Source organism: Grus americana, chromosome 27 (genome assembly GCF_028858705.1).
Source record: "Grus americana isolate bGruAme1 chromosome 27, bGruAme1.mat, whole genome shotgun sequence".
Classification (NCBI taxonomy): Eukaryota; Metazoa; Chordata; class Aves; order Gruiformes; family Gruidae; genus Grus; species Grus americana.
Window position 1 is genome coordinate 4318482 of NC_072878.1, and position 20161 is coordinate 4338642.

A 20161-nucleotide genomic window follows, 5' to 3' on the forward strand; every position below is an offset into this window, starting at 1 on the left:
TCCAGCAGCAGTGGTTTGCTCCCAGGCTGTGCCAGACCCACCCAAAAATCCTTTCTCTTCCCACCGGGGATCTAAAGCAGCAATGAGCTGGGAAGAAACAGTCCCCTCTCCGGCCCAGAGCAGCCTTGCGGTTAGTCAGGCCTTCCAAACACAGCCAAGTAACATGGTCTTGTGTGTTGCCTGAGGCTACAGAAGAGAGGGCAACACTGGAGAAGGAGAACCTTGCCCCCGGTGATGGAACTGAGCCCCCCGTCAATCAGAACCAAGGGCTCTTGGAAGAGTCCCCACTGTCCCTCTAACTCTGCATTTCTGCAAGGAAATAGCACCCAGGATGACACAGATCCCAATCACCTACCTGTTGACATCACCTCAGGCGGTGCTCCCTCAGCTCCAGGCACTCCAAGCCATGATCACTCCGGCCAGGGCCACTCCATCCTGGAGACCACTGATGTGGTCTTCGGTGGTTGGCATTGCGCAGACCTGGACCTCTCGTAGATTGGTGGCACCAAAAGGGAGGGATCAAAGCTGTATCCAGCTAAGATGGTCTTCTGTGGCTCTTTCAGCACTGACCAGAACATCTCAGGCCTTGATCTCAGTAATTCTGTTGTCTCAGGTCTTGGTGGCTGTGGAACGAAGACCTTGTAGGTGGGCTCCTCGGGCAGCCTGGTCTCAGAGCTCAACGATGGTAATTTGCTTCCAAAGGGAACTTTCTGTTCTCCTTGTCCCCCTCCTCTGCAGCTCCGAGATTTTGCTGCCTGTGCTCGGCCCTGCTTCGATGCTTGGCCCTGCTTCAACGCTTGGCCCTGCTTCAACGCTTGGCCCTGCTTTGACGCTTGGCCCTGCTGCGACGCTTGGCCTTTGAGCTTGGCTTTGCCCTTGGGTGTGCTGGTCGCAGGTTGCTTTTTCCCAGAGGAGTGCTCTGGGATCTCTGGCAGCTGCCTGAAAGGACACAATGGGAGGACTCTGTCTGAGAACGCAATGGGTTTGGGGCCACATCCTGCCCCCATGAGCCACGTGCCTCTTTGCGCAGCTGCTGGCAGCTCAGCCAGTGGCTGCGCTCAGCTCCGGAGAGGAAACCCCCTGAGCCAAGACCCTCGGCTGACACACGGCTGTCCCCATGCGCAGCTCAGGAGGCCACGCTGGGGCTCTCCTGAAGGGAAGGAGAGGAGCCAGCCCTGTGAAATGGGGGGCTCCCAGCAGGATCATCCCGCCCCTCTGGCACTGCCTTCACCACTGTTGGGTGGTGATGAACGGTGAGTGTTTGGGGCTGGGGAATGGCCTCTTGCTGGGTCAGAAAATGACCCTGTGCAGATGCCAGCCCTGAACCTCCATACTCACCTGAGCCAAGACTTCACCCTGTTCTCCGTCTCCTTTATGTCCTGGAGCTGTGGGGCTTCACTTTGAGTCAGTGTCGAACAGGCAAGCGAGGACAGTTCAGGAAATGCCGCTAGAATTGGGAAGGAGAGACCTTGTCAGAAGAGCACTGCTGGGATGCTACCGGCCCTGGTGACATGTAGAGGTGCTCATGCCCCTTCCAAACATGTGCAAGAGGGCAATTCTGCTCCCCTCACAGCCACCCCGACACTGGGGCTTGCCTGGCACCTCATTTCCAAGGTGCAACGTGGTTTTGTGACCGTGTTATCAGCACCAGATTTGGGAATGAGGAGCCAATTGGTGCTGGGACAGGGACTCTTGCAGAGGGGTCATTTCCCGAGGGCCTTGGATTGCCAGCCTCCCACTGCGCCCTGGGGCACATCCCACCCTGGGGTTCGGTTCTGTGGAAGCCAAGAAGTCGTTAGCAGAAAAGGCAGTGCCGAGCCGTCATGAAGCTCGGGCACTAGTCAGATCTTCTGACAATCATCACTGAAGGATTTTCCCCAATATATCACAGAAGCAGGATGGCTATGCTGCGGAAAGGAGCCAGGAGCAGCTTTACCTTTTCTGTCCTGGTTGAGACCTGGCAAAACTTCTTCTTTCTTCTCCTTGTCCTCACCAGCAACGTTTCTCCTGGGAGGGTTCCTTGGTGGTGGTTTGCGCACAACATACATTTCAAACCTGCAGACAAAGAGATGACACCAGCATGACCCACAGCACGACCCACAGCACCACCAGCCCTTGCCACTTGCCACGATCCCCTGCTCGCACGCAGATTTTGGCGTTGCACAAAACCCCCTTTTTTTCCCCGCGCTGACTACACCCCATCCCCAAGGACTATTGTGGGAAGTGAAGTCACCCTGCAAAGAGTTGCCTGAAGTCCTCCATCTTTCCCATCAGATCTGCCTCACACAAAGGACTGTGGGCAGGGGGGACATGTCGCTGCCTGGTGCCCTCGTGGCAGGACACCTGTGGTCACATGGAGCAAATGCTACCAAACCACACCTGAGCAACTAGAGGTCACATCTGCAGATGTACTCACTCAGGAAAGATGATGAGACAGCCAGAAAATGTCAGAGAGGCCAGAGGTACCACTGGGGACACCACCATGTCCAGCAGCTGGGGGACCTGTAATGGAGGAGCACAAAGATGGCAGGCCATCCTCAGCGTGGCTGAGGCACTCAATATCGGAGGAGCCTGAGGCAGTGAGGGTTGGTAGGACCGTACCAACCATGGGCTCCATGGGGTGCAGGGGGACAGCCTGTTTCACTCTAACTGTTTTTTTTCCCATTTTAAATATGTTGTCACAAGGCGCTGCTGGGCTTGGCCTTGGCCAGTGGTGGGTCCGTCTTGGAGCCAGCTGGCATTGGCTCTATCATACACAGGGGAAGCTTCTAGCAGCTTCTCACAGAAGCCACCCCTGTAGACCACCCCCCCCGGCTACCAAAACCTTCCCATGCAAATCCAACACAAGGGTGCTGGAAGAACTGTGCCCGGCACACTTTGCCCACCTTCCTCTTCACTCTCCCCCTGGATCTTAATGCAGATGGAGATTTGGAAACCAAAATTATCCTGCTCTCCCCAGGGTACGTTCCCAAAGTGTCTTCCTGAAGATAACCGTCCGCTAGCAGAGCCCTGGCATGGATGTTGCTATTCTGGTCCCTGCAGTAACAGGAACTGTTTGGCATGACTTGTCAGGACCTGCTTCATCCCAGACATGAGATCACAGTCTCATTTTTTATTGATAAATAAATACATTTCTTCCAGGGCTGGAGCCATGATGGAAGCATAACTGAAGGCTTCCTGAGTCTGCCAGCAGCCCGAGACCTCCTTGGTGCTGGGCAGGGGGAGAAGGTGCTGCAGGAGAGGATGGAATGTGTTGTCAGGCCAGACCTCCAGACCTGTCTGGAGGTGTTTGAGATCTTGGGCTCTTCCTCCAGCGCTGGTCTACTTGGGACAGGAACGGGCAGCGGTGCCGCACTGCCAGGCACTGGGACTGTGGTCCCTGTGTGTCCCTTTGCAGTGCCCAGTGCCTGATCAAGGGGAGAGAAAGGGCATTAGAGAAGAGGTTAAAGTGTGGGGGATTTTTTTTAATATGAAGGCACCACTAAGGAAAGCTATATCTTTTTTTTTCTCCAAAGAAAAAAAAGGAGAGACTAAATGGGAGCACATCAACACATGCAAACCACGGCCTAGGGCACTGTGCACAAACATCAGCAGGCGTACCAGGCAAGATGTAAATGAAATGTGGGCCCTGGTTTGCACAGAAAAAACCACAAGGGCAGAAAAGGGGGGGGCGGGGGGGGGGAAAAAGAGATACTGGGAAAAGAAAGTGCTACAGAAAAGTCAGGAGACCAGAAGGAAAAAACCAGGAACCAGTACAATAACAGGGAAAAAACCCCCAAAGCAACAAAAAACCCAACAGACTAAGAGAAAGCAAGAGGAAGAGAAGCCATTGCAAAGGATTATTGTTCTCACCTGTTTTTTTCTTTCTCCATTACCTGAACCTGTCCCCAGGTGACTACAGGATTTCATTAAGTCACTGTGTGACCCCTAGAAGAGTTTTATGGCCCAGGACAGACCCCAGTGGCCATGATGACCCAAAGTCACTGGCCCACTCGCCAACAGATCTGCCGAAGCCCTGCCAGCGCAGGGGACCCTGTGTCCACTGCTCTGAGCCCTCCAGGCTGCAGAGCAAGAGCCATCAGGGCTTCAGATGTTGCAGGGTCCTGGATGGGGTTTCCATTCCTCCCCTGGAAGGTGCTGCCCCTTCAGAGCAGAACAGGGTACAGGAGCATCCCTTAAAGCCCAGTTAAACTGCTGTCAGGAGCCCCTGGCTGATTTTGCAATGCAGGGGGCACTCACACGTCCCCTTCCATGGGCCGAGTGGAGCCCGGACGCAGTTACCAAAGTACCAAAGAAGAGAGAGGGAAAGCATTTTCACTGTTACTTATTTATTTATTTATTTTTTACTTGCTCAACCTTGAAAAGAACGAACGAGACAGCTAGAAGGGGCCTTAATGCTGAAGGCCAGCACTCCTTCCTGGCAGGCCTGTGGTGGTCTGCCTCTCCAGAGGAGCGGCTGTCTCTTACGTCTTTGCTTGACACACTGCTGTTCTTCGTGTGCCACCGTGGAGCGTCTGGCTTCCTCTGCAGCCTCCCGTCGGGCAGCCTTCTCGTCTCCAGGCCGAAGAGACCCCGTCTCCAGGCCCCAGGGACCTCGGTGGCCCGCTGAGGGACTTCTCCTGGCGCAGCGGCTGAAGCTGTGACGCCATGTTGTCTTGTCCCCTTTTCTCGGGGCTCAGTGCAGAAGAGATGACACCCCTTCAGAAGGGGTGAGGGGTAGGGCAGAGGACGGGGGACGGGAAGGAAGCCTGCAGGCCGGCCAGGCGCGGAGGGTCAGCCTCCCGGCTAGCGCCGAGCGCGGAGGCAGGGCCGGCGGTAGGGCACTGGCCGGATGACCCTACGGCACCGCGTCGATGGTGGTGTGGAGGGGAGCCCTGGCACGATGTTGTGGTGCCAGGGGAGCCATCCTGGAGGTGGATCCACCTCCATCGGCTCCTCCTCGTCTTCAGGTGGATCCACCTCCATTGGCTCTGCACCATCAGCTACGTGGAAGAGGACCGCGTAGCTGATGGTGCCTCCCCTCTGACGCAGCCTCTTCCTCCGCGCCTCCTGCAGCTCCTCCTGTGGGCGCCCACACAGAGGTGAGTGCCCGCTCGCTTCGCATCGTTGAGCATTCATTCTTCCAACCAGTGTGGAATCTGAAGACTCGAAAGCTCAGCGAATGTGGGACAAGTGCTGGGGGGCCAGTATTTATAGGGTCCGGAACAGAATGTGGTGAGGTAGCTTGTGACATCAGGAGGCCACTGTGATGGCTATGCAAATAGCCATCAAGGGCTATCCTGGCAGTTGGGGAGCCTGTGGCCTTAAAGGTACCCTACTGGGGGTAGGGGAGGGCGGCCCTTTCCTGGGGATCGCTCCCCCGTGTCCATTCCTAATGGTGGGACATTTCAGGGATCAGGTCTGAAATGTGGGTAAAGATTTTTCTGAGGAGGGATGGAGATGTTTGGACTCTACCCACCCAACCTTTTTGGCTCCATTTTAATGGCCGAGGGATTGGTACAAATCTGTGTGAGCCAGATGGAGACTTTCCACCAACTTTGGTGGAGCTTGGATCAGGCCCAATGTGAGTGGGTTCTCCAGAGCTCAGGGAGAAGAGGGGGAAGCTTTGCAAGGTCTAAGTGGTCCAGAGAAATGAAGATCGCTCATCTGCCATCCCCCTGGAATGAGGACATGGTTGTTTCCGGCAAAGGCAATCTGTTCTTTCCACTCCTGAACGTTTATTTGGGTCAGGGTGGGAAAATCCGATTCTGAAAAGTGGTTAGTGAGTGTGTTTATGACATTTGGCCACTCTCAGGGAGTTTCTCTCTCTCTCTGCCCCCTCCCCTCAATTCACGTGCTTCCACTCAATACGAGTCCTGCCGGGGCCTGTAAAACCACTGCGGGGGGATGGAGCCAGGGCGATCCTGTACCCGGCTCCTCGCAGGGCTTCCCGCAGCACAGCCTGCAGAGAGGAAACCTCCTTCCATGCTCTTGGCCCCACCTGAGCGAGCCATTGCACGGATGTGTTGTGATGCTTTCCCAGTGCTAAAGCTACATCATCTGTTCAGGGACCCATTTCACACCTCACCTACCAAGGATGTGAATTGTTGACAGCATCATCCTTGGACCCTTCTCCCCAACAGGAGCAGGCCACGTGTTTCATGGTGGCAGCGCTGAATTTGACCTGTGATGGATCAAGTGGGGCAGAGGGCAAGGAGGATGAGTGCTATGAAGATGCTGTTACCATCCTTCTACCAACCTCGTAGAAGAATCCATTGCTGCTTTCTCAGGGTGGATGGCAATGGAGCCCTGTTGTGATGTGATTCACGTTTGGTTACTGGGAAAATGGAGAGGAGCTTTACCGACTATGTGTGAAGCCACATGACATCTAAAATCACAGCAGCTATCAATCCATCCCAAACCCGCAGTGCTTTGTGCAGAGCACTGCTTACAGACGCAGTTCTCAGCCTCTCCCAGCCCTGGCCAGACAGGGAACAGCAAGAACCCAGAGCAATTTTGGCACTGCTAGGAACAGATCGGATCCACGCTGCTCCAGCCCTAGAATGCATCATCTCCATCCAAGAGCTATGACTGCCCATCCCAGCGCTGTTCCTGCATGCATCTTTCCACTAGAGGAAACTTCAGCTGGAGAAGACGGTCTTTCTAAGCTTTGCATCCAAAACAACGTGATTACACCTTGGTTTCTGAGTGTTACGTAGGACAAAGGCAGCACGTCACAAAGCAGGGCCACTCACTGTGGCTTTCAAAGTGAGATTTACATTTGTATCGTGCCTTACGTACCTTGATCTTGTAGAGAGGGCTGGGATGTGTTTGCAAACTAGGTGGCCTGTGAACTGGGCAGATAGTCCAAAATAGTCCTTTTTTGGCTACTCAGAACTGCCAGTGGATTTGTGCCTCTCGTCCAAATGGTGCTAATTAAAACCTCTTCAAGCTCAACCCCCTGATTACGGAGTGAGGGCTGAGACCACAAGCAGAGCACAGTGGAGAATGCCACAGCCCATAGGCTGACCCCACACCACCCTGCAGACCCCACGTTTGCAGTTAGGACACTATTTACTCTGCTACTAGCAATGTTCTCTTAAAATATATTGAAGGAGAGATTGGGAAAATGAAGTGTATGAGATTTAGCTCGCACTAGAGGATTTCAGCATCCAAGAAAGCCAGAGCGTCCAGTCCCTCAGACTTAATAGAAACCTCCTGCTTTATTAATGTTGCCTTATTTTTTATTTTTTTTTTTCCCCTTGTCCACAGGTCCTGGGCAGAAAGTCAAAGCTGTATTTGAGGAGCTTTCCTGGAGGTTTTCATTAATAACAGGGCCAGGGAATCCACTGCAAATGTAAAAATAATAGATTTGAGAGCCCTAAAAGGATGGAGATTTACTCACTGTGGAAATATTAGGGAGAAAGTAGGAGCGGGGCGTTCCCATGGCTCGGCGTTGCCTGCCTGTGAGCTTTGAAAGCTGCCCGAAGGCCAAGGAGATGCTGGGCAATGGGAGCAGGAAGGAAGGTTGCCTCTGAGCGGCACGGCAAGGCAGCTGCGGCGGCTCTGCTCAGCACTGATCTTCCACTGCTGGTGGACATGCCTAAACATAGGATCGTTTCAGGTCCTTCCCAGGCTAAAGAGAAAAAGGTTAGGTGGACAGAGAAGATCTGCTCCTTGTTCCCACCTTGGAGATGAAGGTGCAGGGTGGTGCTGATCCTCAGCAGGTCAGGAGGGACACGCAGAGATGTGGGCAGGAGAGAGGGATGCTGCTTGGTGCGAGAGAAGGACAACAGCATCCAGTTCCTGTGGGGCTGCTGAGACCACGTCCCTTGCTTCCAGCTGACTCTTGCCAACAGGACTGTAACCGTGGGATAGGGGCCCTGAAACAGAAACTATAGGATCAGGTTGAGATAATTAGTTTGCAACCAAGGTAATAGGCAATGAAGCTCACTGACCATGGCAAGGTACAATGCTGCTATGTCCCATGTACAGTCCCTACCAAACTGAACAATAGGTTTGGAGATATTAATCTTATGAAGTAAGTCGTTATGGACAGGTGCACCCACAGCAAGGATACTGCGCATGCCTGCAAGAAGAAGGTCACCCAGCGGACACGGGTGCGAGACCACTGATGACCACCAGAGACCCTTGAGGACCACCGACTCAAATCAGTCAGCATGCATGACGGGGAGGAGAATATGGAAATGGATTCCAAGAAATGATTATCATAGGACTGCCCTTTCTGAGAAAAACGATGAATATGTATGTTTTGATGCTACATACCCTGTGTGTTGGTGATCACCTGGCATGCACGTTGGGTGGAGCTGATTCCCCGTGCATCCAGCGCTGCAATAAAGAATGCCTGCCTTTTAACACTACATTGGTGTTATGAGGTTTATTCCCGGATTTCAGTGACAAGGTGGTGCATTTTTCCGTAGTTCATAGAAAGGTTTCACAATGAGTCCATAAGTGGCGATCCACAGCCTGCACCACCCCACTATTCCAAGGAAGGTTCGCAGTTCGTGTGCATTCTGGGGCTCTGGGAGTTGACAGATAGCTGCTTTTCTCTCTGTGCTCAATCTTGTTTGTCCTTTTAAAAGTTCAAATCCCAAGCATTTAACAGATTCTTGTGTGACTGGAGCTTTTTCTTTTGAAACTCAGTTTAACCGTTTAATCCCGGAAATTTCAAAAGATCCATGGTTAATTGTAAGCATTCTTCCCAGGTTACAGTTGCAATGAAAATAGCATCACCATACTGCAACACAGTCCCTGTTTTATGTTTTCTTGTCCAGGTTTCCAATTCTTTGGCTAATGGATTTCCAAATATTGTGGGACTATTGTTAAATCCCTGTGACAACGCTGTCCAAGTGTACTGTGATTTGCAACCCGTTTCTGGGTCTTCCCACTCAAAGGCAAATATATTTTGCCTTTCTCGCTCGAGAGGTATGCAGATAAAAGGCATCTTTCAAATCCAGAACTGTGAACCACTCTGGGTTTTAGCCTGATTCTAGCCTCTACTTTCAAAGGATATTGTTTTTGCCTCACCGGCTTCATTCCTGCTTTGACTTCAATCTTTACTGGTTCGGCGTTCTTAGCTTTACCAGGGACTTCTCCAGCCCGTACAAGGGGTGTCACTGCATTTTCCACTTCCGTTGGAATGCCAGTTTCTCAAGTTTTATCTTCCTGCAACAGGAGCACAGATGCTTGTTCAAGTTTAGATTCAGGAATTAACAACTCAACCTCCCCATCTTTAAAGCTGATTTGCACTTCCAATTTACTCCATAGGTCCCGTCTCAAGAGTGATATGGGACATGCAGGCATATATAAAAATTGGTGAGTTACCCATTGTTTTCCGAGCTTAAAATTTAAAGGATGGGAAAAGGCACGCTGTTCCGCTTTCCCTGTGGCACTCACAACGTTTACTGTATCATCGCTCAATTGTCTTTGATAAAGTATTTAACAGAATAAGTCACCCCAGTATCTACAAGAAAATCTATTTTCCATTTTCCCAGCTCTACTGTAGCCAGGGGTTCTGCTGGGGAGGTTTCCCCCGGTCCCCTTCAGGACTTAGTTCAGGGGAACTGACGTGGAAAGGGAGCTGCTTCTTGATCGTATGGTGCCTCCTCCAGAACCTCTGCACTGACAGGAATAGGACCCCTAAAACGGTCCTTACTCTTTCCAATGTCCCAGTTCTTTCCAATAGGCACACTGATGATCTCCTAAGGTATCCCTGGTTTTTTGTGCTGGAGGGGCCTCGCCTCTCCCCCCATAGTATTGCCATCCTCCCCTGAAGTTGCTGTTTGCTGACGCTCCCTGCAGTGCAGCTCTCAGGTTACCCTCTCTTTCCCTGTCTCTCCGTGCCTGTCTCCGCTCTCCTTCGTTTTCTCCTTGCTCTTCTCTAACTTTCTTCTCTTGCTCCCTGTTATCAAAACCCAGCCATGCAACCTCCGACATCTCTCAGTAATTCCAAATCCTCCTCCTCATCACGCCCGCACTTCAAACCCCGTTGCCCCGTACTACAAGCAGAGCAACACCTTCACAGCCTCCTGCTGCCTTTTCCTGCTTTTCTAATGCTGATGCCAGGGGGTCTTGCAGGGTAAACCCACAGTCCTTCAGCCACTCAGGATGATTTCACAGGGTGAAATACACATCAACATAAGGTACCTCATGCCATTTCTTCTCCCTTCTACAAAACAACATCAATTGTCACATTGTCCTTTTATTCCAAATTTTTATTCTTGGGCCATTTTTCCTGATCATCCAATTTATCCATCGGTCACCAGTGATGATAATATTTTATCAGAGTTCTCTTATCTGTTACACCTCCCGGTGAACCTTCTGTTTCTTTCCAGTGTCTCAGTATGCATCCTAATGGACTCTTCTTCAAGATTCATCCGCTCTGATCGCTTCTCATTTTACTCGTTTAAATGTCTATCTTGCCAACCACGAACAATCTTTACTATTTCGGTAGCACGCTCCTTCTTTTCCCAAGGGGTCCACACTTTACACTTACTTAGCACACTCTACGGCTGTCCCAGATTGCATTCACAATCTCTGTTTATACCATAAACATTCAAAAATAATTATTGGTTTACACTATTTTTCAGGTTGTAAAAGGCAATATTCTGGTTCCCACATTTACCAACAATTCTACTTCAGGGGCTGCACCATTCAGATTTTTAGTTAGTCTTTTAACACGGCAATAAAGGACATCCAAACTTACACGTCAATGCTACTATTAATCTAAGCTAATTACCCACAATATTGGGCCCCCTTTATCAGGTTTCCTCAAACTTTGTGTCTTTTTTCTAGTTCATACCCAAGGACTGTTCCCCTATTTATGGCTTCTCTTATCCCGTTTCTACATTCCAACTCTTTTACTAATTGTTTTCTTTCGTACTGGAGCATGAGAGAGGCGAAGCCTGAGTTTGTGCGGCCTGACTCAAATGTTGCCAAGTTATACGTTGTGTTTTAAAATTGTTCTAGGCTAATTAGTTTCCCTTACTCATTCCTTTTTGAAAATCAGAGGCTGTGTTTCCATTGCCGTGGAGTAAAAAAGTCACACGAGTGCCTTGGTACCAAGAAGCCACCTCAGCATAGTTGTGGGGTTCTCCTCTGCATAACTTCACCTGCTTCCTAGTAGACACGGTGCTGCCCAAGCTCGGGGGTTTCCAGTGCTCAACCCAGCTTGGCCTGAGCCACATCAGGAGTTTCTACCCTGTGCGGCAAGAATTTCAGAAACTTAGGACAAAGCGTTCCGTCCCTGCCGTTCTGCTCACACATACCTTGGTGTAAGAGAGATTTGTAATTGGCAAGGAAAGAGTTCCTTATTGATTTGAGAAATCTCCAAGTGACCCACAGAGAACCCAGTCATCTGGAGGGTACGTCCCTACTGAGCACGTGGCCCGTGGACTGAGCTGCGAGATAGGGAAGCTCCTGATGTCGGCTTCAAAGCAAGCCTCTTCCATCTGGTTTTGCTCCAGGTGGCTGCTTGGTTGCCATTTGTTTTCAAAAGACACTAGCACTGGGAATTCAGCTTGGGGGCTTGGAGAGGGAGAGAAGAAGCAAGCATGTCTTTCCCAAGGGCAACTGCTTGGTGCTGGGAAGGACGCCCCTCTGTAGCAGCGTCAGCGTAGCTTACGGGTGATGCAAAGCTGAGAGGATCTCCCAAGTCAGTGCTGCAGGAACGTGGCAGTTTGAGGACCGACCGTGTTACAGCTCTTCTTTTGCATATCACTGTTGCTCAGGCAGGGTGAGAGCTTTGGTTTCCATTCCTGTTATCTCCAGGAGGAGACGGCCATGGGAACCACCGCTGCTTATGCAGTTCCGTGCAAAACAAGTCTGTGGCGTGAGAAGAAAGATTTGGAAGACTTTTTTACTGCCTTCCAAATGATTTTGCACACTCAAGTAAAAGAAAATCATCTCAGTTACTGAGACTGAATTAACTTTTTATTTTCCCTCTCCTTCAGGCCCATCCGAGGAAAATGGAAGAACAAATTGTATGGGGGACATTTGGGAGTTGAGGGGGTGTGGATGTGAGATGGGGTTTTTTTTTCTTTTAATCGCTTTAAGACTTGAGTTACACTAAGCCAGTTTCTCATCTGCTCTGCCAGTCAGCACAGTAAGCTTATCTGAACATCCCACTATTAGCCCAACTGAGTTACATGAACGTCACATTTGCAGTCGGTGCTTCCATTTCATTGGACTGTTTTACTGTTTTACAGCATAGCTCTGCTCTGAAAATGTTAGAGACTATAGCTAAACACTGAGAGAAGCTAATGGATGCTGTGTGCTTTTTTCCAACTTAAAGAGCATGGACAAGTTCAGAAATTTTTGATAGAGATGATATGAAGATGAATTAAGAACATAAATGAATTCAGGTGGAATTTCTCTGTATCTGCTAAAATGCTGCCTTTCTTCTTCCCCTTGAGGTATAGTCCATTTAGTGGAAGACTGGTCTCTAAGTACTGGAGACCTTGAGCGTGAACGGTATCTTCTGGATGGGGGTGCCCTTGCCCTTGAACGGTGATAACCATCTGACCTTGACCTGCAACGATTGTTACGACTCTTCCCTTCGCCTCTTCTTGGATACGGTGGCGATCGCGAGTGGGAACGAGAGTGGGAACGACTAAATGAGTGAGAGCAGGAGGCAGTGTGGGAGAAGCACTGCAGGGAGACTTGGACCTTAAACCCAAACAAACTGACGAAAACAATAGAGGAAGTTAATTCAAACCAGTCACTGGGATGGGAAAGAAGGCCTAAATCTTGGGGGACCTCAAGTCTGGTGGCCTCCTGGAGAAGAAACAATTACCGTGAGAGATTTGGTGCTTCTAGAGAGCAGTGCCTGCCTGGAGTTTGGTCGTCAAAAACCTTTGCAGAAAGGTATGTTGTGAAGGAGCAGCAAAAGAGCTTGCTAGTGACTCATACAAAAGGAACTCACTCGGGGGGGGGGGGGGGGGAAGACTGCTGCCCCTGCCCGGTTTTGGTTGGGAGGTGTCTGCAGGAATGGTGGGCTGGCTGGTGTCAGGTGTTTCAAAGGTGCTATGCGGCCACAGCACCACTTTGCATGGCAGAAGGTGACGTGGTAACTTTTGGTAGGCTGATGACAGGGGTGAGACAGACCAGCTGTTGGATGCATAATTGGCCTTTCCCAGGTCTAGAGCAGCAGCAGCAGCAGCAAGCTGTATGGCATGACAGCTTGGGAACGACTGCTCTGAGTTCTGCGTCAGGTTTTGCCACCAGGAGCATCTCCTGACACTTGTCTCACCCCTGCCTCAGCATCCAGGGTCACCTTGGCCCCAAGTGTCACTGAATGGACAGGCAGCCTTGTGCCGGGTACCGGTGCAAGGCTGGGAAGTGGCAGTAACTCCTGCCCCTAGTCCTGCCCCAAATTCAGCCTCATGGCTATTCCCTGTCTCTCGCAGGTCCTTTGCAATCTACAGCACGTGGGCAAGCAGCCTGAAGCACAACGCCCGATGCACAAAGCCTGGCTGTCTTCCTGCCGCCACTGGAGTCCCTTCCTGCGAGTGAGCTGCTCGCCCTCTTCTTTCTCTGCTCTGGATCTGCCACAAACTGAAGGGCCACTGGAGCTGGGGGGTCGACAGCCCTGATTTACCATTCCAGAGGTAAGGAGAGAAAGTGACCGTCCGAGGGTTTCATGGGGATGGGATAGCAGAGCTAAAGATACAAACAGATTTCCTCTGATTTCCAACATAACCTACAAGTAATCCACAGAACATAAGATCATCCTTTCAGCTCTGGCTAATAAGAAAGCCTTGTCACCTCTTGATCATCTGCTGCCATTTTCTCCCCCTTTTCTCCTGGCAAAGCTTGTCAAATTCACTTTCCTCTAAACTGTTCGTGGTTTTGGTCAATCTGCTTGCTCTGAGGAATCTATTTCATGGACAAACTCTAACCAGTTCTGCTCAGCATGAAACTCGGGAGTCAAGAGCGCAGCCTGGAAACTGGTGACAAGCCACTGACTTCAGTGCTAGAAAACTATTTTCTTGGACTTCACGCTTTTCCTATGCAACAGTGTGGTGGGTGGACCCTGGCTGGGGGCCAGGCGCCCACCAGAGCCGCTCTATCACTCCCCTGGTTTACCAGACAGGGGAGAAAAAGTATAACAAAAAGCTTCTGGGTCGAGATAACGACAGGGAGAGATCACTCACTAATTATCGTCATGAGCAAAACAGACTGAACTTAGAGAGGAAATTCATCTAATGTATTACTAAAGGAAACAGAGTAGAGGAATGAGAAATACAATCAAATCTGAAAACACCTGCCCCCACCCCTCCCATCTTCCCAGGCTCAACTTCACTCCCGGCTTCAACCTCCGCCCCCCCTCAGCAGAACAGGGGGACGGGGAATGGGGGTTAGGGTCAGTTCATCACACGTTGTTTCTGCTGCTTGTTCCTCCTCAGGGGGAGGACTCCTCTCATCGTTCCCCTGCTCCAGCATGGAGGAGTCCCTCTCACAGGAGACAGTCCTTCACCAGCTGCTCCAATGTGAGTCTCTCCCACGGGGTGCAGACCTTCAGGAGCAGACTGCTCCAGCGTGGGTCCCCCACGGGGTCACAAGTCCTGCCAGCAAACCTGCTCTGGCGTGGGCTCCTCTCTCCACGGGTCCACAGGTCCTGCCAGGAGCTTGCTCCAGTGTGGGCTTCCCACGGGGCCACAGCCTCCTTCAGGTGCCTCCCCCTGCTCTGGTGTGGGGTCCTCCATGGGCTGCAGGTGGAATCTCTACACCCCCTCATCCTTCCTCCATGGGCTGCAGGGGGACAGCCTGCTTCACCATGGTGTCTGCAGAGTTTCTTACATCTTCTCACTCCTCTTTCCGGCTGCAAAAGCTCCCTCTCTAACTGTTTTTTTCCTTTTTAAATATGTTATCATGGAGGTGCTGATGGGCTTGGCCTTGGCCGGTGGTGGGTCCATCTTGGAGCCGGTTGGCATTGGCTCTATCAGACACAGGGGAAGCTTCTAGCAGCTTCTCACAGAAGCCACCCCTGTAGACCGCCCCCCCGCCCCCCCCCCAGCTACCAAAACCTTCCCATGCAAATCCAACACTAGGGTGCTGGAAGCACTGTGCCCAGCACACTTTGCCCACCTTCCTCTTCACTCTCCCCCTGGATCTTAATGCAGAAGGAGCTTTTTGAAACCAAAATTATCCTGCTCTTCCCAGGGTACGTTCCCAAAGTGTCTTTCTGAAGATAATCCGTCCGCTAGCAGAGCCCTGGCATGGATGTTGCTATTCTGGTCCCTGCAGTAACAGGAACTGTTTGGCATGACTTGTCAGGACCTGCTTCATCCCAGACATGAGATCACAGTCTCATTTTTTATTGATAAATAAATACATTTCTTCCAGGGCTGGAGCCATGATGGAAGCATAACTGAAGGCTTCCTGAGTCTGCCAGCAGCCCGAGACCTCCTTGGTGCTGGGCAGGGGGAGAAGGTGCTGCAGGAGAGGATGGAATGTGTTGTCAGGCCAGACCTCCAGACCTGTCTGGAGGTGTTTGAGATCTTGGGCTCTTCCTCCAGCGCTGGTCTACTTGGGACAGGAACGGGCAGCGGTGCCGCACTGCCAGGCACTGGGACTGTGGTCCCTGTGTGTCCCTTTGCAGTGCCCAGTGCCTGATCAAGGAGAGAGAAAGGGCATTAGAGAAGAGGTTAAAGTGTGGGGGATTTTTTTTTAATATGAAGGCACCACTAAGGAAAGCTATATCTTTTTTTTTCTCCAAAGAAAAAAAAGGAGAGACTAAATGGGAGCACATCAACACATGCAAACCACGGCCTAGGGCACTGTGCACAAACATCAGCAGGCGTGCCAGGCAAGATGTAAATGAAATGTGGGCCCTGGTTTGCACAGAAAAAACCACAAGGGCAGAAAAGGGGGGGGCGGGGGGGGGAAAAAGAGATACTGGGAAAAGAAAGTGCTACAGAAAAGTCAGGAGACCAGAAGGAAAAAACCAGGAACCAGTACAATAACAGGGAAAAAACCCCCAAAGCAACAAAAAACCCAACAGACTAAGAGAAAGCAAGAGGAAGAGAAGCCATTGCAAAGGATTATTGTTCTCGCCTGTTTTTTTCTTTCTCCATTACCTGAACCTGTCCCCAGGTGACTACAGGATTTCATTAAGTCACTGTGTGACCCCTAGAAGAGTTTTATGGCCCAGGACAGACCCCAGTGGCCATGATGACCCAAAGTCACTGGCCCACTCGCCAACAGATCTGCCGAAGCCCTGCCAGCACAGGGGACCCTGTGTCCACTGCTCTGAGCCCTCCAGGCTGCAGAGCAAGAGCCATCAGGGCTTCAGATGTTGCAGGGTCCTGGATGGGGTTTCCATTCCTCCCCTGGAAGGTGCTGCCCCTTCAGAGCAGAACAGGGTACAGGAGCATCCCTTAAAGCCCAGTTAAACTGCTGTCAGGAGCCCCTGGCTGATTTTGCAATGCAGGGGGCACTCACACGTCCCCTTCCATGGGCCGAGTGGAGCCCGGACACAGTTACCAAAGTACCAAAGAAGAGAGAGGGAAAGCATTTTCACTGTTACTTATTTATTTATTTATTTTTTACTTGCTCAACCTTGAAAAGAACGAACGAGACAGCTAGAAGGGGCCTTAATGCTGAAGGCCAGCACTCCTTCCTGGCAGGCCTGTGGTGGTCTGCCTCTCCAGAGGAGCGGCTGTCTCTTACGTCTTTGCTTGACACACTGCTGTTCTTCGTGTGCCGCCGTGGAGCGTCTGGCTTCCTCTGCAGCCTCCCGTCGGGCAGCCTTCTCGTCTCCAGGCCGAAGAGACCCCGTCTCCAGGCCCCAGGGACCTCGGTGGCCCGCTGAGGGACTTCTCCTGGCGCAGCGGCTGAAGCTGTGACGCCATGTTGTCTTGTCCCCTTTTCTCGGGGCTCAGTGCAGAAGAGATGACACCCCTTCAGAAGGGGTGAGGGGTAGGGCAGAGGACGGGGGACGGGAAGGAAGCCTGCAGGCCGGCCAGGCGCGGAGGGTCAGCCTCCCGGCTAGCGCCGAGCGCGGAGGCAGGGCCGGCGGTAGGGCACTGGCCGGATGACCCTACGGCACCGCGTCGATGGTGGTGTGGAGGGGAGCCCTGGCACGATGTTGTGGTGCCAGGGGAGCCATCCTGGAGGTGGATCCACCTCCATCGGCTCCTCCTCGTCTTCAGGTGGATCCACCTCCATTGGCTCTGCACCATCAGGTACGTGGAAGAGGACCGCGTAGCTGATGGTGCCTCCCCTCTGACGCAGCCTCTTCCTCCACGCCTCCTGCAGCTCCTCCTGTGGGCACCCACACAGAGGTGAGCGCCCGCTCGCTTCGCCTCTTTGCATCTTCATTCTTCCAACCAGCGTGGAATCTGAGGACTCGAAACCTCAGCGAATGTGGGACAAGTGCTGGGGGGCCAGTATTTATAGGGTCCGGAACAGAATGTGGTGAGGTAGCTTGTGACATCAGGAGGCCACTGTGATGGCTATGCAAATCTGCTGCCATTTTTCACTTTCCTCTAAACTGTTCGTGGTTTTGGTCAATCTGCTTGCTCTGAGGAATCTATTTCATGGACAAACTCTAACCAGTTCTGCTCAGCATGAAACTCGGGAGTCAAGAGTGCAGCCTGGAAACTGGTGACAAGCCACTGACTTCAGTGCTAGAAAACTATTTTCTTGGACTTCACGCTTTTCCTATGCAGCAGTAAAGTAAGAAAGTATAAATTCCTGAGGTGGCCGTAGCATTGTTGTTGCTCAAGCATGTATTGCACATGGTAATGCACCTACCTTGGATTTTGGTTGTTCAGATGAGGCGCCTCCAGCCTTTCTCTTTCTCCTTGGCACAGCTGAATTTCTCCTGTCAAAAGGAACAGGGCTGTATTGAGGGAGGAGGTTGAATTTCTTCTCAGATTTTTCTTCCAACTGTGCTAAGCTAAAGGGCAGGCAAAACCAACCAAATTAAATGTAACTCCATTTCCGTAGAAAAAAATATCTTGTTTAGGAGAATGTGTGCATATATACATTCCTGTCTACATAATGTAGAGAGAGCGGGAAAGAGAGAAGCGCGCACACACGGTAAACATCATACTGTTAACCCAAGTTTGGGAGGAGAATGTACACTCCAGCTTCTGCATTTGTAACTCAGTACAAATTGATTAGTTGCGTATATTAAAATTAGAAAAAATACAGACATGGGTTTCACGCTGGGGACATTTAGCTCTGTTTGCTGCACAGATTGGTACAGGAGCTGTGTCTGCTGTGTGAGGGGAAGGAAAACAAGACCATAAAGAAACCAACCAATAACATGGTTTGTAAAACCTCACGTGAAAGTCCTAACATTGGAATGGAAACAATAACAATTCAAAGCAGAGGAATCCGAGTGTCCCAGAACAGTAGCTTGTTTCCCACTTCTCTTACCCAGCAGAGAGATGCATCAGCCCCAGTGCGTGAGGATTTACAACCGGTGACTCAGACTGCAGCGTGGGGCTCTGCAGGGCTACAGCCCCCTCTCCCTCCGGTGCTGCTTTGCCAGCACCCGTTTCTCCTGACTTTTGTGGTACCCACCCCATGGATAGATTTTCACTGGGCTTTTTGTCCTGCCGGCTCCATCTGTTTCTCAGCCCCAGCTCTGTCTGCTTGGGAAGGGCGACGTGAGGCTGTGCCCCCTTTCCCACTGCTGGCACTCTTCCTCCAGGTGCCACCGCTCTGCCAGGACCGGTCATCTCCGGTGACACATGCCACCCTGTTTGTGCTGTAGCCAGGACTGCCTCTGGTCTGCTCCCGTTTACAGCAGTATCGCTTCGGAGTAAGACCGTCCATGCCAGTGCTGTGCTTTGGGGGAGCTGCATTCAAGCCCTGACAAGGAAGAAGAAAAATCAGAGGTGGCATTCCAGATTTTTCAGTTTCAATGGGAAAAGACTCCCAAGGCAGGTTCCCTCCAATCCGTGGGCCAGTCTCGATGCACCAGGTGTTTTGGAGAGGATAGCACTGTTCTGGTGTCAGATTATGTTCTTCTGTCCCGACACCCACCAAGGCTTTGTTTTAAGATATTTAGGAACTGGATGACGTTTCTGTGAACCCTGCAACCACCTGCAGGCTTTGAAACCTGCCAGTTGCATGGTCTTGGGGTGCAAGTCGGATGGGTTGTTCAGTTTGCACGCTGCCGTGCCCGCTCCAGCCGTGGCACGGCTGATGGTGTGCCCCAGCTGAGGATGCCTCTGCAGATACGCCTCATTTTGCAGAGCCAAGAATAGGAACCCTGACAAGCATCAGCATTTCCAAACCTGAATCTAGATAAAGTTAGTGCCAGGTGAGAGGTGGGTGACAGGGTCTCAGCTTGGGCTGAGCCCATGCAGAGGAGCTGCTGCAAGGCAAGAGTCCCTTTTCCTCGATGACAAGTGGCTTGAAGGGTTTGCGTTCTCCGCTCCACAATAACTTGTAGTAAGCAGGGTGCAATCTGCTAAACCTTGTTGTGATTGGTTGTTTTTACTGGTGGAAAAAGGGTTTACAATGGGTAGAGATCATTATGAAAGGAGGACCACAGCCTTTCACACGTGCTGGTCCTCCAGGTACATGCAAAGAGAGGTCTGTGTGGATACCAGAGCTCCTGCGAAGGAGCTCAAATACCCAACCAGCATGTTTCCAGCCAGCTGAGACCTCTGGCCACCGGTGGCCTGGGAGAGGGAGGGAGGGAGAAGTGAGTTTTCTTACCAGCTGGGGAAAAAAGGCAGTGAAGCCTATGGATGGAGACGGACTGCAGGGTCAGATGCCAAAGCAGCCTTCCTAGGGCTGCTGGTCAGACCCCTGACAAGCCCCGGTACGCTGGGAGGCAGCAGCCAGCCCTGCAGCCTGCTAGCGAAACACTTCAGCTCCAACACGGCTCCTCCTTCTGTGCTTTTCAACAGCTCTGCAGCCCCCCAGCCCCAGCCCACTGCGCTGGTGGGCCGGGGAGCTGGAGGCATTTTCCCAGCGCTCTGATCTAACAGCACCAGTGGGACTGTTTCCAGCACGCTGCCACTGGAGGGCTTATCGGCCTCCCTCCCTATCTCCCACCACCCCGGCCTGATAAACCAGGGGCTGGTGGCACCCGGGGGAAGCGCCCAGAGCAGGGGATGGAGCTGGGGACTGGCCAAACACAAAGGTGGCAGGGCTGGGGTGCTTCTCCCGTGAGCCCCTCCCTGTCAATGAGGGT

The 20161-nt window shown here is 51.7% G+C and overlaps 1 protein-coding gene across 1 annotated transcript in view; it reads right to left on the reverse strand.

Moving 5' to 3' along the window:
* Positions 1-1041: 1041 nt before the first annotated feature.
* Positions 1042-20161, reverse strand: part of LOC129196992 (ATPase family AAA domain-containing protein 2-like) — a gene marked incomplete at its 5' end in the record, with an annotated part of 59354 nt that continues 40234 nt past the window's right edge. The window contains 4 exons of the mRNA XM_054804957.1: positions 1042-1150; positions 1339-1447; positions 1937-2055; positions 2417-2502. Coding sequence (XP_054660932.1) covers positions 1042-1150; positions 1339-1447; positions 1937-2055; positions 2417-2502 — 423 coding nt within the window. The remainder of the gene's footprint in view (positions 1151-1338; positions 1448-1936; positions 2056-2416; positions 2503-20161) is intronic.